The following is a 15,850-nucleotide window of genomic DNA, read 5'->3' as shown; positions in this document are numbered from 1 at the left end:
ATCCACACACAGATACACATAATTTAAAAAATAATAATAAAAATTAAAATCTTAAAGCTGGGTGGTGGTGGTGCATATCTTTGATCCCAGCACTCATGAGGCAAAGGCAGGTGGATCTCTGTGAGTTTGAGGCCAGCCTGGTCTACAAAGTGAGTTCTGGGACAGCCAGGGCTGTTATACAGAGAAACCCTGTTGCAAAAAAAAAAAAAAAAAGCCTAAATAAATAAATGAATAAATGTTAAAGGAAAGAAGCTTGGGAGTTGTCTATACCTCCTCCTACCACCCACACCTATCGGGGTGTACACGGTTTAACCCCATCCTCTGCCAATCCATTTCCACATTATCCTGTCTCTTCCATACCTCCTTTGTGTCCATTTCCTGGTGTCTCTCGCATAATCAATAACTCCAATTTTCCTGTCTCCAGGAGCCTGGTGGAGAGAACGAGGACGCAGAGGGTGCAAAGAGTGAAGGAGCAGGCAAGTAGGCAGGTCAGATGGAAGAGGCATGGAGTCTTGGGAAAGAACCCAGGCAGAGAACTCCTGACCCCTGACAAGGTCCTCTCTGGCCAGCAGACTCTTCCAAGATCATCCTGAAGGCAGTAGGCAGAGTGGCACATGCCTGTAGTCCCAAAACTTGGGAAGGGTGGCAAATTCAAGAACACCTTGTGCTAAACAGTGAGTTCCAGGTCAGCCTGGACTATATTAGAGACACTGGACACTATCTCAAAAATGAAATAAATACACAAATAAGAACTGGGGATATAGCTCAGTGGTAGAGTGCCTACATAGCATGTACCAGGCCCTAAGTACAATCTTAAGGACTGCAAAAACGATTATTCTGAGAGGAAAGAATAGGCTTGGTCCCTAGACAGCAATATTTGGGACACTAAGGTTAAACAAGACAAATGGACATTTTATTTTACTGTGGACCTTCTCAGAGCCTTTGTATCAAATATGTGTGTGTGTGTGTGTGTGTGTGTGTGTGTGTGTGTGTGTGTGTGTGTGTGTGTGTATAGCACTCACTAAACACACTCACCAGGCTCTCACTGTGTCCCAGGAATTGTTCTAAAAGCCAGGCATCTGTTAAACAAAACAGACTTAAGATCCCTTCCCTGAGGAGCGGAGATTCTGGGCAGGAAATGAGAAGAATTTGTCCTGTACCAAGCACAGTTCCAGGAGCTTTCCATTGACTTCTCAACCACTTTCGCTTTTTGCTCTTTTTCCAGCACCAGGCGTAGAGGAAGAGGAAGAAGAAGAGGAGGAGGAGGACGAGGAAGGCGGTGCAGGGCATGTGGAACTCTTGCAGGAAGTTGTACCCAAGGAGAAGGTGGTACCCATTCCTGAAGGCAGTGCCTTCTTCTGCCTCAGCCAAACCAATCCGTGAGTGCTAGAAGGGGCAGTGGGGCAGGGTAACAGGGCTGGCCAGCTGGAGAGCCCTAGACCTACCCAGGAGGCACCGGGGCACAGAGGTATCCCTGGAGGTCTCCCAATAAACACTGATCCTGGTTTCTGATCGCTGCCTTTTTCCCACTCCCCAGACTTCGGAAGGCCTGCCACACCCTCATTCATCATCATATCTTTACCAGCCTCATCCTGGTGTTCATCATCCTCAGCAGTGTGTCCCTGGCCGCTGAGGACCCCATCCGAGCCCACTCCTTCCGCAACCATGTGAGCCCATGCTGAGGGCTAGGACGAACTCACAGGGGCATTCTCCTGGGCACAAGCTCGAGCCACAGTAGACACCAGGAGAAGACCCCTCACTGGGCTGGGGAAGAGGACCAGTAATGGTGGAGACTGCAGCCATTTCCATACTCGAAGAAGTGCGGGCAGGGCATCAGGATTAGACGGGGGATGAGAGGAACCTGCGCTCAGAGAGGTTGAACGGGCCAAGGGCACTCATGCAGCTGGGTAGAGACAAAGGAGTCTAAATCTGAGCCCTCATCTCATATGGCCAAGCCTTTGGCATGTATAAAAAGGTCTTTCCTAATGCTGAGGGGGAAGGAGAGAGAGAGCGAGGCTTACACTGAGTGGTGCACACACAAGCTGCCGTGGCGGTACCTGCCTGGATTTCTAGCACTTAGGAGACTGAAGCCGAAGGATTACTGCAACTCAGAGGTCAGCCTGGGCTGCCGAGTGAGGCTTTGTCTCAGAGAGAGAGAGAGAGAGAGAGAGAGAGAAAGAGAGAGAGAGAGAGAGAGAGAGAGAGAGAGAGAGAGAGAGAATAGATAGATAGATAGATAGATAGATAGATAGATAGATAGATAGATAGTTAGTTATGTGGATAGATAGATGATATATAGATAATAGAAAGATAGATAGGTGATAGATAGATAAATGATAGATGATAGATAGATATGTAGATAGATTGATAGATAGATATGTAGATAGATAGATAGATAGATAGATAGATAGATGATAGACAAATAGATAGATGATAGATAATGTAGATAGGTAGATGATAGATAGATAGATAGATATGTAGATAGATAGGTAGATAGATAGATAGATATGTAGATAGATAAATGATAGATAGATGATAGATATGTAGATAGATGATAGAGAGATAGGTAGATGATAGATAGATAGATAGATAGATAGATAGATAGATAGATAGATAGATAGATGATAGGGAAGGAAGGAAAAAGAGAGGCACACACATACCTATCAATCTCCTTTAGTAATGACAGTGTTCCTCATCTTTCTCATTTCCTCAGATTCTGGGATACTTTGATTATGCCTTCACCTCCATTTTCACTGTGGAGATTCTACTAAAGGTGATAACTGAATCCCCAACCATACCCTCAGTTGCCCCCAATACATTCCCGGCCACCCCTACCACCTATCTCTCTGGTCTCTCTCCCATCCTACCCAGCAGCTAGCCTCATGTCTGAGGTCTAATCTAATGTCATCTGATCCCCAGATGACAGTGTTTGGGGCCTTCCTGCACCGGGGCTCTTTCTGCCGTAGCTGGTTCAATATGTTGGATCTGCTTGTGGTCAGTGTGTCCCTCATTTCCTTCGGCATCCAGTGAGTAACACCTGCCCCTGCCCACCCCACTCCTCCCAGAACCAGGAGCAAGCCCTAATTAAGGCCTGAAACTCCCCCCCCCCCAGCTCCAGTGCCATCTCAGTTGTGAAGATTCTCCGAGTCCTCCGAGTCCTCCGGCCCCTCAGAGCCATCAACAGGGCCAAGGGACTCAAGGTAAGCCTAGCTTACCCAAGCCCACAGAACCCAGGCCCTGGGTCAAGATCACAGATCCAACTGACTGTTGGCAGCCTGAATCGAATATGTGACCACAGATTCTTGACTGCTGGCCATGTGGTCTGACCCATGTTCCTTACAAGTGACTATACCAGTGGCCACAATTTTCTGACTCATGTCCTTGACATGTGACTACATGTCCTTACCTAGAAAACACTTATTCTTTGTTAATACCCATACATGCTAGCCCACAATACTGCCTTTGACCATGTGTTCCTGACTTGTAACCACATACCCCTGGCCCAAGTCCTTAAGCTATATCCATCACCCAAGTCCCCACTACATGCTATGGCCTGCGATGCCCATTAGTCATGTGTGTGTGTGTGCAGCACGTGGTGCAGTGTGTGTTCGTGGCCATCCGGACCATCGGAAACATCATGATCGTCACCACCCTCCTGCAGTTCATGTTCGCCTGCATTGGTGTGCAGCTCTTCAAGGTGGGGGAGACCCAGGGAGAGGCCCAGGTCAAGGTGGGGGTGAAAGGTGAACCTGTTTGACAGATGTCCTCCATACAGGGAAAATTCTACAGTTGCACTGATGAGGCCAAACATACCCTGAAAGAATGCAAGTGAGTGTTTGAGGCTCGCCCTCTGTGGAATCCAGAACCCCTTCCAAATCACATAGAGAAATACAGGCCTCTCTCTCTAAGGTCCCGGAAGCCACTTAGTCTTTTACCAAGGACTCTAGACATCTCCGGTTTCCTAAAAATCCCTAAGACCCTCAGAAGAACTCTCCCAATAATTGTAGGGGCCTTCATATCAGAGCAAGCACTCTAAGTCGCCCCATAACCTTTCTCCACATTCTTCAACATTACCTACATTCCACCCCAGAAGCCCCAGCAATTCCTGCCCCTCCTCAGAATTCCGCTTCCCTCTAGAGATGTTTGTAGAGGGAGGTGGTTTCAAGCAAAGCCAGGAATCCCTGGCTCAAACCCACTTCACAAGGCTTGGAGGCACTTAGTCACTTTGCTGAGTCCCAGTTAGCTCAACTGAAAATGGGGATAAAAAGAGTGCTTGTTCAGCCTGGTCTACAGAGTGAGTTCCAGAACAGCCAGGACTGTTATACAGAGAGACCCTGTCTCAAAAAAAAAAAAAAAAAAAAAAAAAGAGTGCCTGTTTCACAGGGCTTATGAGAGGTAGCGAGTCAGGGCATGGAATATGTAGACACAGTAAAGTACCTCCAGGGCAAGCCGGCACAGTACCTGGTAGAATCAGTGCTAAGAGACTTTGGCCACTTGGAGAACTACTTTCCCCTGGTGGCAAAAATGCTAATGGCCGTGCTGATGATGCTATCCCAACTGTGTTCCAGAAATTAGTCTTGGCTTTTTCTTAAGTTCTCGTATTTATTCATATGGGGAGTACGCCTGCCACTGCAGGTGTGGAGACCAGAGACCAGCTTGAGGGAGTTGCTTCTTTCCTCCCACCCTGTGGATTCTGAGGCGCAAACTCAGATCATCAGGTTGGCAGCAAGGACCTTTACCCACCAAGCCATTTTGCCGGCCCTTGTTTGGTTCCCTTTGTTGTTGTTTTGAGGGGGGTGGTTGTTGGTTTGAGCCTTGATCTCAATATGTCTCCAGCCAGCCTTCAGCTCTCAAGCCAGCCTTAAACTCACAAGTTGCCTGTCTTCTGTCACCTGAGTCGCTGGGATTATAAGCATGTGCCACTATGCCTGGCTTTATTTGTTTGTTTGTTTGTTTATTGTGAGACATGGTCTTAGTGTGTAGCCCTGGAAGACCTGGAAATCATGTAGGCCAGGCTGGCCTCAAACTTGCTAAAAATCTTCCTGCCTCTGCCTCACAAGTAATGGGATAATACCATATTAACTGTCATTTATTGACTTAATCCTGGTGAGAAATGGGAAATGGATTCTGTTAGAATCCTCATTTTTTGAGATAGATGGTGAAAACAAAAAGTCCATAGACAGAGACTGAATGTTTACAATAATCCAGGCAGGAAATCAAAGGGCAGGATGTGACCCCAAGCTGTCTAGGTACACCACTGTGCCCTGTCCATAATAAAGACCCTAGACTCTTCGTCACAGCTCCTCACTCCTCCTCCCTCACTAGCCTGTCTACGACATTCACAGGGGCTCCTTCCTCATCTACCCTGATGGAGATGTGTCACGGCCCTTGGTCCGAGAGCGGCTCTGGGTCAACAGTGATTTCAACTTTGACAACGTCCTTTCAGCCATGATGGCCCTGTTCACTGTCTCTACCTTTGAAGGCTGGCCTGCGTGAGGGGCAGGGCCTTGGGGATCGCAGGGGACTGGGCAGATGATTGCAGATAATTGCCTGGGATCAACTGGGAGTCAATGAGAGTGTAGCTTAAGGATGCACAGAAAGTCTCTTAAGCCTGGATAGGGTTTTCCTTCTTTCCTTTTTCCTCTTTTCAATGCTTGAGAGTAGAACCCGGGGTTTGTAGATGCTAGGCAAATGGTATAACATTAAGCTACATCCTTACCCCCCTATTTTCTTGAGTCAGGGTCTTACCATGCACCCACTTTGACCTCAAACTGGTGGTCCTCCTTCCTCATCCTCTTGAGTGCTGGGATTCAGGTTTGTGCCACCACTTCCAGTTGGGTGTAGCTTTCTAGAGACTGGTGAGTGTGTTGGAAGACTGGGTGGGAATTTCCCAGAACCTCACTGTGTATTCATTGGGACTTTGGAGAAAGGTCTCTAGAAATTGGGAAAAGGTCTCTGAGGGAATAGGTGAATCTAGAAAAAAACTGGGTGAGTGTTATAGGGGGATATAGAATGTGGAGGGATTCAAAGGGGGTTCACTGAGGAGATAAGATTCAGAAGTTTACAGAAAGCTACAAAAGCCTTTGGGTATACTAGCTAGAAATTTCTGGGGGGAACTGAGCAGATCATTCAAGGCTGTGGGATGTGGTTCCAGGATCTTAGAAGCTTGTGGAGGAGTTCTGGAGAACCACATGGGGAGGTGCTCCAGAGACCATTATAAGGGGATAAGGTGTCTGTAGATACATAGGGAATTTTGAAAGGTCTGGATAGGATTCTTTTGAGGGCTGCATGGGAATCTCTGAAACTTTGAGGTGTCTGGAATAAAAGATTTGGGATCCTGGCCTACATAGTTGAGTTCCAGGACAGTCAAGGATACATAGTGAGGCCCTGTCTCAAAAAAAAAATGAAAAACAAAAACAAAGACTTAGGACCCTTTAAAAGGCCTGTAGGAGGTTCTTTGTGGATGTGTAGAAGTCCCAAGTGATTGGGTTGTAAATTTAGGGAGGTTGGTATGCCAGGAGATTTGGGAGGTGAGTATGATAAGTAGCCTGGGAAGAAGTCTGAGGGGACTGGGGTTCCCCTGCACATGCCCTCATCTCTACCTCCCACCGTCTCCCACAGGCTGCTATACAAAGCTATAGATGCGCACGCAGAAGATGAGGGCCCTATCTACAATTACCACGTGGAGATCTCGGTATTCTTCATTGTCTACATCATCATCATTGCCTTCTTCATGATGAACATCTTCGTGGGCTTTGTTATCATCACCTTCCGTGCCCAGGGAGAGCAGGAATACCAAAACTGTGAGCTGGACAAGAACCAGGTGACCTCTCATTCCCGACCAATGACCACCAACCTGTCTCTCCTTGTCTTGTGAACCTCCTCCGCTCACTCATGCCCTATACCATTATGCAGCGCCAGTGTGTAGAATATGCCCTCAAAGCCCAGCCACTCCGCCGATACATCCCCAAGAATCCTCATCAGTACCGCGTGTGGGCCACTGTGAACTCTGCTGCCTTTGAGTACCTCATGTTTCTGCTCATCCTGCTCAACACGGTTGCCCTAGCCATGCAGGTCTGTCTGAGCCCCCACCCCCATCTTGATCGCGGTCAGACATTTGTTCTTTTCACACCGTCCCTTGAGAGCTATTAGGAGTACACTAGGCAGCAAGGAACAACCCCACTCCCCACCCCCACTTAACTGACAGAGCCTTAAGTTATCATGACATTTGTAACTTTTCTTCAAATCTAAGGCCAAAAATCGAACTCTGCTTTTAAAGATGCAGGAGTGTGAAAACAACAGTCCATGACTGTTGCAAACTGTCACAGATTATAAACTGCGCTCCAGACTCAGATTCTAAGAGGAAAGCGGTTGTGCATATTGGAGTCAGTGTAGTTTGTTTAGTTACCTCAAATGTTGAGGAACACTGATGTAGGTTGTCTTCTCGTTGTTGACTAGTGACCCAGGCTCTGTCCATCTTCCTGCCGCGCCATTCTGCTGTAACTTGGCTGTTGCTTCAGGGTCACAAAACAACTATTCCAGACATCAGTTCCATGCTCAAGGCAGGAAAAAAAGAGAGAGAGAGAGAAAGTTAAACCAAGCAGTAACTTGCATATTTTAATGAAATAAATTTTTTTCACAGAAGCTGCCAACCATGGCAGTCTGGGAATCAAGAACCGGGCTTTGCAGTGTCCATAATGAGAGACAATGCAAACAATGTTTCCATGTCCCCAGACTCCTCAGCTCGGGCCAGGGACTATGTGTTTGTGTGTAGGGTGTCTCTGCTTTAGCCTCTGTTCCCATCTGATCTCCCCACAGCACTATGAGCAGACTGCTCCCTTTAACTATGCCATGGACATCCTCAACATGGTCTTCACTGGCCTCTTCACCATTGAGATGGTGCTCAAAATCATCGCCTTCAAACCCAAGGTACACCCTAGACCCACTCCCTGTGAATAAACTCCCAGGGAAGGAAGCACATTCCACAGCCCTGGGAGGTGGGGGGGGTCGTAATCAAGTATTCGTAAGACTAAGGAATGAGAGGGACCCAGGTACAGACCATTTGAGGCCCAAGCCAGGCCCTGCCTCCTCAATACCGCCTATCCTTTACTGGTCCCCTACCCTGGTCTGCTGGCTAAGAGAACACAGTACACTGCTTTCCTCCTGTCTACAGCATTATTTTGCCGATGCCTGGAATACGTTCGATGCTCTTATTGTAGTGGGCAGCGTAGTGGACATTGCCGTCACAGAAGTCAATGTGAGAACTGGGCTTTGTGCTAACCCTTCTTTCTACCTTCTCCCTAGAGCCTTCCTTCACTTGGGTAGGCAGCTTCCACTCACATTCTCCCTGCTTCTAGAGACTGAGCACTCCTCATTCTAGATCTGCCTTTTTTGAATCCTTGCTAGGCTCTGGCAAAGTACTCCTCCCTCTAACCAGCCCCTTGTTCCATTTGCAGCCTACCCAGTGGTTCTGCTGCCTCCTAAAATGCCTCCCTTATTATTTCTGTTATCTCTTTCATTGTCTCTATGCCACTCCAATGTCTCTATCATCTCCATTGACTCCCGCTTTGGCTGCATCATCTGACTACTTCATTGGCTCCATTTTCTCCACCAACTCCATCATCTCCTATACTGGCTCTTCCCTGGCTCTGTAACCACAACTGATTGCATCATTGGCTCCATCATTTCATCCAATGGGTACTACATGATGATAACCCTGACTGACAATGCTGCCGATTGCATTTCCACATCACTGGCTTCTCCAATGATCACCCATTCGTTCTCATTTCCATGAAACTTTGGCTCCATTGTTTCCTTCAATGCCTTTGCTCCACCATCTCCTTTATCTGATCCTTTTACTACCACCCCATTAAAACTTTGTCTACAACCATCATGATCTACTACCGTATACCCTTCCCCACCATTCGCTGAGTATGCGCCATCATTTCCCCCTATCCATTTGGGCATATGATTACATCATCTCCTTTATCACCTCTGTTTTGGCCACATATCCCACCAGAATGGAGGCCATCTTGGCGAGGTAGCTTCTCACCCCTAACAGGAATAATTTTTTCAACCATCCCTTCCAGCCCAAGAGACCTTAGACATGCTCCTTGATAGCTGGGCAGTGGTGGTGCATGCCTTTAATCTCAGCACTTGGGAGGCAGAGGAAGGCAGATCTCTGAGTTCAAGGCCACTCTGGTCCAGGGCAGGGCTACACAGACAGAGAAACTGTCTCGAAAAACAAACAAACAAAAAAATGCTCTGTGACCACTCTTGGCCTGGGTTCTGAGAGATTTGGGGACTGGGAGGGCCAAGGCATGAGGAGAAGAAGTTGCTAGACCTGATACAAACTGCTTACCCCCACTGCATCCCTAACTCCAGAGTTCAGAGGACAGCTCCCGAATATCTATCACATTCTTTCGCCTCTTCCGAGTCATGAGGCTGGTCAAGCTTCTCAGTAAGGGTGAGGGGATCCGAACACTTCTCTGGACGTTCATCAAGTCTTTCCAGGTAATTCCCCACTCCGAACTACAGTTCCCAGTCTGCCATATCATTTCCAACTTTCTTTCTCTGAGCTCTCAATCCTTAACATGCCTCTAGTTCACTGACTTTACCCTATTCTATTTAATATTGTGTCTACATTTGGGAGGCACATGTAATCCAGGAAACTCTGAGGGTAGACTTCATCCCCAGCAGGCCCAGGCTGGGGGAGAGGAGTGCATTCTGGGATTTATAGTTCGATGACTACACCTGAAATGTCTGTCCCCTTCCCATTCTCCCAGGCCTTGCCCTATGTGGCTCTTCTCATAGCAATGATATTCTTCATCTATGCAGTCATTGGCATGCAGGTAAGTGGAGACCCTAAAGAACACCCCTCTGAAACCCTTCTGTCAGAGAGACTTGGTAGGAATAACCCCAATGTGAGGCTGGAGGATCAGAAAGACAGACAAACTGGATGACCCTGGGTAAGCCTGCATGTGTGAAATGAGCTCATTAGGAAGAGATTTCAAGATTAGGAAGATCCCTTAGGCCACAGGAAATGTGAAGTAAATGGGAACGCGTGGGTTCCCTCCTGGCACGCAGCCTTTGTATGTCTACAGATGTTTGGCAAGGTGGCTCTTCAGGATGGCACACAGATAAACCGAAACAACAATTTCCAGACCTTTCCACAGGCTGTGCTGCTTCTGTTCAGGTAATATACTCCCATTTCCCTGCTACCTTGCTCCCCAGAATACCTAGGGTACCCACACACCCTCTCTAGGCCCCAACATGCCTGAATTATGGAAATATCAGGGCAGCCTGAGTTCCACGTAAGCTGAGGCCATTTTTGACTGTGATCTGAGGAGTCTTCCAAAATATTGGAGTTTCAGCCATTCCTTTTCTGGCTGTAAGATGTGCCTCCTTTTAGTCCACAGTGCCCTCATCTGTAAGAGACATTCTATAACTACCATTATCATGGTCATGTTGTTAAAGTGTTGACATGGAAGCTGGTGAGACGATTCAGCAAGCAAAGGCATTTGCTGCCAAGCCTGGCGACCTGAGTTCGATTCCCAGAATCCACATGAGGAAGCAAAAGAAAAGACTACCATAGATTGTCTACACACACACACACACACACACACACACACACACACACACACTAAATGTAAAGTATAGCTCCAGTGAGAAGTAGGTCATCCCCTCACTCCCCTAGACCCCCACAACTGTACTTGACATAACTTTAGAGCCTCTCCAGAAGGCCACCCCTCTGTGACCCTCCCCAGGTGTGCCACTGGTGAGGCATGGCAAGAGATCATGCTTGCTAGCCTTCCCGGAAATCGATGTGACCCTGAGTCTGACTTTGGCCCAGGCGAGGAATTTACCTGTGGTAGCAATTTTGCCATTGCCTATTTTATCAGCTTCTTCATGCTCTGTGCCTTCCTGGTAAGGACACATTTCTCCACTACCACCATAATTGTCACGGGGGGGGGGGGGGGGGGCTGGCCCTGAGTGGTTCAGAGACGTCCAAATGAATTGGGCAGCCCAGATCTTGAGAGGGCTGCCCCAACAATAAGATCTACCAAGGAACTTGTGACCCAATGGTCATATAAGATCATCCCAGCTCCTACCCACCCCCCAAAACCCAGCTCTGTTCCTTTACTTAACTCTGCTTACTCATTGGCCCACAGATTATAAATCTCTTTGTGGCTGTGATCATGGATAACTTTGATTATCTAACCAGAGATTGGTCTATCCTGGGCCCCCACCACCTTGATGAATTCAAGAGGATCTGGTCTGAATATGACCCTGGAGCCAAGTATACCCTCTAACTTCTTATCCGGAATCCTGGGGATAATGTGCTGTCCTCCATGGCCCCTAGTTCTAGCACTTCAGACCCACACATTCCATTACCCAATGATAAAGATGTTTCTACTGCCTTAGCCTCTGTCTTCTCCATCTGTGCACTTCCCTGGAAAGCCTTGAGGTGTTGGTTTGGGAGGTGATGATTCACTTGGGGCAGGACTTAAGAAAAGCCTAAAGGAGTACTGTTGATCCAGTGGCATCTCCCCAACTGCCCCAGGGGCCGCATCAAGCACCTGGACGTTGTTGCCCTGCTGAGACGCATCCAGCCCCCACTGGGATTTGGAAAGTTGTGCCCACACCGAGTGGCCTGCAAGGTCTGTGCACTAGCCCATCTACTTACCTGCTGACCTCCAAGAAGTCTCTATATTTTATGGGAAGGGGAAGTGACTTCCTTTGGTAGGGATGGGTGTATGACTGCATCCACAAAGGTTTCTACCCTGGGAATTCGGAGTATATCTAGCATTTTCCCAAAATGAGTTCTATGTCTCTGCTGTTACAGAGACTTGTGGCAATGAATGTGCCCCTCAACTCAGATGGAACGGTGACATTCAACGCTACACTCTTTGCCCTGGTTCGGACATCCCTGAAGATCAAGACAGAAGGTGTGGGGACGAGGAGGAGCAGGAGGGAAAGGGTCCCTGGGGAGGGCTCAGGGGGCAAATGCAAAGAATGACAGATATGCATCTCCAAACTCTGGACCTCAAAACGGGTGGCTTTGACTTCTCCAGGCCTGCTTCCACACCCTATCTGAGAGCAGTGATGTGAAGCTTCAAATCAAAGCCCCACCCCACCCCCCAGCAATGAGGAGCAACTTCTCCTGTTTCCCCTACCCCACACTCTCCTGCATTGCAGGGAACCTGGATCAAGCCAACCAGGAGCTTCGGATGGTCATCAAGAAGATCTGGAAGCGGATAAAGCAGAAACTGTTGGATGAGGTCATCCCCCCTCCAGATGGTGAGCTGCGCACCCCCAGTTCCTTAATTGTCTGCTCAGATCATTGCTGGTAGGTGGGAGCTAGGGAGGCAGTAGCAGTATAGAGGACCTCTGCATAACTTTGCCCTCTTTTCTTGTCCCAGAGGAAGAAGTCACCGTGGGCAAATTCTATGCCACATTTCTGATCCAAGATTATTTCCGAAAATTCCGGAGAAGGAAAGAAAAAGGGCTACTAGGAGCAGAGGCCCCAACAAGCACATCCTCTGTCCTTCAGGTCTTAAGGACAGGGCCTGGTGTGGCCATGTGTGTAGAGGCTGACCTCCCTCTTGATCTCCTGAAACCCAAGTCACAGAGGAAGAAACTGAGACCTAGGCCTCACAGAGGGTCAAGGGAGCCTCAGAGCCCTGGCACACACACTTCCACATGGGAAGCAAGCTCATAGAGGGGCACTCTGGACCATGAGCTACCAATTTCCTTATTTTTCCATCCATCCCCACAGGTTGGTCTAAAAAGCCTACAGGACTTGGGTCCTGAGATCCGACAGGCCCTCACCTATGACACTGAGGAAGAAGAAGAGGAAGAGGCAGTGGGTCAGGAGGGTGAGGAGGAGGAAGCTGAGAACAACCCAGAAACATACAAAGTGAGGACAAGTTTCTACTCCCCTCCAAACTCTTGACTGTAAAATGCTCCCTCAGACCCCTAAGTCAATTCAATGCTGTCTCTGGGGAGAAGCCTCCTCTACAATGGAAAACTGTTCAATACCTATCACCGGCTGTTGGAAAACAAGACCCAGATTCAGCCCCCAGGGAGTGATGGTCCCCATGGACCAGTGAGGGAAGCACTGATGAAGTAACCTAGCCATTGCGTTAACAAAACACTCAGCCAAGTAATTTCTCCTCAGGACTCCATAGACTCCCAGCCCCAATCTCAATGGAACTCCAAAATTGCAGTGTCTCTACCTGTGAGGGAGAAACTCCCAAATTCTCTCTCACCCGGGCCTAGTGATGATGATGATGGACTGGCTCCCAACCCCAAGCAGCCCAGTGCACTCCAGGCTGGATCCCAAGCCCACAGGTATGGTCAAGCATCTGGGGAAGGTTGTGAGAATGAAGAAAGATAGCCACTGTATTGGATGAGCTGGAAGAAGGGCTAGAGGCCTTCAAGAAGAAATTTGGGAAGGATAGATGTGTTTCAAGGGCTCAAGTGAGAGTCAGATGTGGTGGGCCACAGCACCTGGGAGGTGGAGGCATGGGGATACAGAGTTCAAGGCCATCCTTGGCTATATAGTGAGTGTGAGACCCTGTTTTTAAAAAAGACAAATATAAATCAAGGGCTCAAATGGGAATAGAGGATAACAAGAGAAAAATGGAAAAGAGAATAACAAGAAAATATGAGCAATGCAGTGCAAAAGATTAATGCAAATCAAGTGTGGTGGCACATGCCTTTAATCCCAGCACTTAGTAGGCAGAGGAGACAGCTCTCTGTGAGTTCAAGGCCAGCTTGGTCTACATAGCGAGTTCCAGGCCAGCCAGGATTACATAGTAAGACCCTGTCTAAAACTAATTGTAAATCCTGGTGTTTGTATAAAGAATGGAACATGCATGGGATGAGAGGAGCAGGGAGCCTTGGATCACATATTGGGGGTTTGGGACATGGTCTAACTAATATGCATCACCCCCCCCCCCCTCTCCAGGAGAGGCTCTGGAGTTTTCATGTTCACTATCCCAGAAGAAGGAAGTACTCAGCTCAAGGGAATTCAAGAGCAGGACAATCAGAATGAGGAACAGGAAGTCCCTGACTGGTACACTGGCCACACCACAGGGGCCAGGGAGGGGAGGGCAGGAGTGTTGATAACCCCAACTCTGAATCTCAGACCTGAGCTCACTGCTAGCTCTGCCTTCTCCACAGGACTCCCCACCTGGATGAGCAGGCAGGGACTCCCTCCAACCCAGGCCTTTTGCCACCCCACTGGCCCCAGAGACAGGTAAATGGGCACCATGGACCACGCCGACGTTTGCTGCCTCCGACACCTGCAGGTAAGCAGACGAATGGGCCCGATGGAACCCTAAGGGCTAGCGGAACAGAACACGGGAGGGATTGCCACTGTCCTTTGCCCGCCAGGTCGGAAGTCCTCCTTCACCATCCAGTGTCTGCAACGCCAGGGCAGTTGTGAAGATTTACCCATCCCAGGTACCTACCATCGTGGACGGACCTCAGGACCAGGCAGGGCTCAGGTGAGGAAAAGGGACCCTGTGGCCTTCAGAGATGTAGCATCTGAGGCCAAACTTTACAAGCATACTACATCTCAAGGCCTTCCAAAGAATGGGGCACTCAAAGGACTGCGCATAATCCCCACTGTACTTACGAAATGGGTTTGCTGTCCCCGGTTTACAAGTGAGGGAACTGAGGCTCAGAGAACTTTATCCTCCTGTGATCACACAGTTAGTAAGCAGCACAACTGACATTTTAAAAATACTTAGTATTTATTTGTTTATTCATTAACTCTTGTATGTGTATGTGTGTCTTTTTGTGTCTATGTGCGTGTGCATGTGCGTGTGCGTGTGTGTGTGTATACACTCACCCATAGGAGTGTGCAGAGTCCAGAAGAAGGTGTCAGTGTCCTCCTCTATCTGTCTCCACCTATTAATTTAAAGTAGTTTCTTTCCCTGAACCTAGGACTCACATTTTCTTGACTAGGCTGGAAGCTAGCAATCTCCGGTGATCCTCCTGTCTCTGCTCCCCTTGGAGTTAGGGTTAGCCCCGACACACACACACACACACACACACACACACACACACACACACACACACACACGGTTTCTCCGTGTAGTTTTGGTGCCTTTCCTGGAACTCATTTTGTAGACCAGGCTGGTCTCGAACTCACAGAGATCCACCTGCCTCTGCCTCCCGAGTGCTGGGATTAAAGGCATGCGCCACCACTGCCCAGCATCACAACTGACATTTAAATCCAGGTTTTTGAGTCAGATATGATGGATGGCACATACCTGTAACCCTGTCACTTGGGAGGTAGGCAAAGGAAAATCAGGAGTTCGAAGTTATTCTCAGCTACATATAGAGTTGAGGCTAGCCTGGGCCACATGAGACTCTGTTTCAAAAGAACCAAAACAAGCAGATGAGGTGGTTCATGCCTATAATCCCAGCTCCTATGAGGCTGGTACAGGAGGATGACTGCAAATTTGAGGCCAACCTGGGCTACATAGTAAATTACAGGCCTTGATAATAGAGTAAAGCCCTGTCTCAAATAAGTGAATGAATGAGTGAATGAATGAATGAATGACACGTAATGCACACAAACAAAGGCTTTCTGTACTCTGACATAAACTCAAGTCTGGAGCTAGAGATTAGTCAGTGGTGAAGCATTTGCCTAGCATGTTTATGACTCTGGGTTTGATCCCCACAAATAAAGAAGTCATTTATTTCTCCCCTGATTTACATCCATTCAGTGTGACTCCGGTTATGTATATTAGAGAAGAGGGACAGAACTCACAAGAGTGAATCATAGCCCCTCATACTCATCAATCTTTGCCCCCTCTGGTGTTTATTCTGACCC

General features: G+C 48.2%; 1 protein-coding gene across 1 annotated transcript in view; it reads left to right on the top strand.

Moving 5' to 3' along the window:
* Positions 1-15,850, top strand: part of Cacna1f (calcium voltage-gated channel subunit alpha1 F) — a 31,411-nt gene that overhangs the window by 11,835 nt on the left and 3,726 nt on the right. The window contains exons 16-43 of the mRNA XM_052743500.1: positions 425-476; positions 1,120-1,379; positions 1,538-1,667; positions 2,714-2,773; positions 2,920-3,026; positions 3,113-3,200; positions 3,590-3,697; positions 3,776-3,828; positions 5,346-5,492; positions 6,622-6,823; positions 6,916-7,074; positions 7,819-7,929; positions 8,174-8,257; positions 9,020-9,040; positions 9,385-9,513; positions 9,786-9,851; positions 10,104-10,195; positions 10,767-10,926; positions 11,172-11,299; positions 11,564-11,660; positions 11,846-11,948; positions 12,199-12,300; positions 12,423-12,553; positions 12,779-12,919; positions 13,181-13,353; positions 13,973-14,080; positions 14,188-14,315; positions 14,401-14,513. Coding sequence (XP_052599460.1) covers positions 425-476; positions 1,120-1,379; positions 1,538-1,667; positions 2,714-2,773; positions 2,920-3,026; positions 3,113-3,200; positions 3,590-3,697; positions 3,776-3,828; positions 5,346-5,492; positions 6,622-6,823; positions 6,916-7,074; positions 7,819-7,929; positions 8,174-8,257; positions 9,020-9,040; positions 9,385-9,513; positions 9,786-9,851; positions 10,104-10,195; positions 10,767-10,926; positions 11,172-11,299; positions 11,564-11,660; positions 11,846-11,948; positions 12,199-12,300; positions 12,423-12,553; positions 12,779-12,919; positions 13,181-13,353; positions 13,973-14,080; positions 14,188-14,315; positions 14,401-14,513 — 3,253 coding nt within the window. The remainder of the gene's footprint in view (positions 1-424; positions 477-1,119; positions 1,380-1,537; positions 1,668-2,713; positions 2,774-2,919; positions 3,027-3,112; positions 3,201-3,589; positions 3,698-3,775; positions 3,829-5,345; positions 5,493-6,621; positions 6,824-6,915; positions 7,075-7,818; positions 7,930-8,173; positions 8,258-9,019; positions 9,041-9,384; positions 9,514-9,785; positions 9,852-10,103; positions 10,196-10,766; positions 10,927-11,171; positions 11,300-11,563; positions 11,661-11,845; positions 11,949-12,198; positions 12,301-12,422; positions 12,554-12,778; positions 12,920-13,180; positions 13,354-13,972; positions 14,081-14,187; positions 14,316-14,400; positions 14,514-15,850) is intronic.

This window comes from Peromyscus californicus, unplaced genomic scaffold, assembly GCF_007827085.1.
Source record: "Peromyscus californicus insignis strain IS unplaced genomic scaffold, ASM782708v3 Scaffold_10__1_contigs__length_136768540, whole genome shotgun sequence".
Lineage (NCBI taxonomy): Eukaryota > Metazoa > Chordata > Mammalia > Rodentia > Cricetidae > Peromyscus > Peromyscus californicus.
This window is presented reverse-complemented; position numbering and strand designations above follow the sequence as displayed.